Source organism: Octopus bimaculoides, chromosome 7, assembly GCF_001194135.2.
Source record: "Octopus bimaculoides isolate UCB-OBI-ISO-001 chromosome 7, ASM119413v2, whole genome shotgun sequence".
Taxonomy (NCBI): domain Eukaryota; kingdom Metazoa; phylum Mollusca; class Cephalopoda; order Octopoda; family Octopodidae; genus Octopus; species Octopus bimaculoides.
This window is the reverse complement of record NC_068987.1, coordinates 47,029,328-47,030,682: the sequence shown is the minus strand read 5'-3', so window position 1 is coordinate 47,030,682 and position 1,355 is coordinate 47,029,328. Positions and strand designations below refer to the sequence as shown.

General features: G+C 38.7%; 1 protein-coding gene across 1 annotated transcript in view; it reads right to left on the bottom strand.

Moving 5' to 3' along the window:
• LOC106875068 (uncharacterized) overlaps positions 1–1,355 on the bottom strand; it is a 124,918-nt gene extending 123,563 nt beyond the window's left edge. The window contains exon 1 of the mRNA XM_052969417.1: positions 1,248–1,355. Within this exon, the coding sequence (XP_052825377.1) occupies positions 1,248–1,355 (108 nt within the window). The remainder of the gene's footprint in view (positions 1–1,247) is intronic.

Genomic DNA, 1,355 nt, shown 5'->3' with positions numbered 1-1,355 from the left:
GAATGCCAAACAGGACAGCATGCCCTTTCCAAATTTCTGGCAGAGTGAATTGCGTCATAGTGGTATTCTTCTTACAAACGGTCCCCAACTGACCCGACTATACTGTGTGGTCGACAAAATCAAAAACAAACAATGCGTATGCGCGAAATTAAAAATGTAAAATGGCGACAATTTACCCATCGCACCCTGTATATATATGCACATAATACATACTAAACATTTAAACATTTCTTCACGAGTTCATTAATGGAAATCTCGTCGCCGTAAACGACGGAGAGCCAGTTGTTTCTGTAATTAGTCGTGTTCGTACTGGTGATGTGAAGTCAAACTTTGCAAGATTGATGCTGAGGCATATTCAAATTCCCCAATAGCTTTAGTTCGTGTTGTATATCTATAGATTTCTCATGAATTCAACACACAGTGTCCGGCAGAAAACATCTCCCATATTTTACACGACTATTTGTGTAACCCGAGTGAAATTAGGTAGGTGGTAACGGGGTCTTCCTGTGGCTACAAGTTTATGATTTTTTACAGAGTTTGGGGCTCGTGCACATCACGTGTTTCTTGTTGAAACATTTGTCAATCTGTAAAATATTGTATCGTTTTTTTTGTTGCACCCTGTAGATGTGTTCTTTTTCCATTAATCATCACCATTAACTTAACAGATTACCTGCATTGTTCATATTTTCTTTACTCTATCCCAAACCATTATGTCTGGATGGTTTACCTTACGTTTTATTGCGGTTTCATCAGCAACATTTTAGCATATTTATTCATTGGTGTGTTTCTATGTTGCGGTAAACTGTGAAATTTCCATGGGTGTGTATCATTGGTTACCAGTCGGAGAATATTTTCTGAGCAGCTCCTTTTTCACCTCATATGTGTATTGCCTGATGTATATATGTATATATGCACGCTCGTGTGTGTGTGTGTGTGTGTGTGTGTGTATATACATGTGCGTGTGTGTGCGTGTGTGTGTGTATGTGTGTGGATGCGTGTGTGTATGAAAATGTGTATATGTTTATTTCACATATATACATATATGCATGTATACATGTTTATCTATCTATCTATCTATCTATCTATCTGTCTGTCTGTCTGTCTGTCTGTCTGTCTGTCTATCTATCTATCTATCTACATGCCTGTCCGTCTGTCTGTCTGTCTGTCTGTCTGTCTGTCTGTCTGTCTGTCTACCTTTACAACATACAAACAGAACAGTGTTGTGTTGATGACCAAAGTACACTTACCGTGTGGTGTTTGTCCACAGCGGCGACAACCTTTGGAATAGTTTTATCATCATCTCTTGCTCTTGTCTCTGTTGTTGGTACCTGATAAATTAGAAGGAAAAACACCAT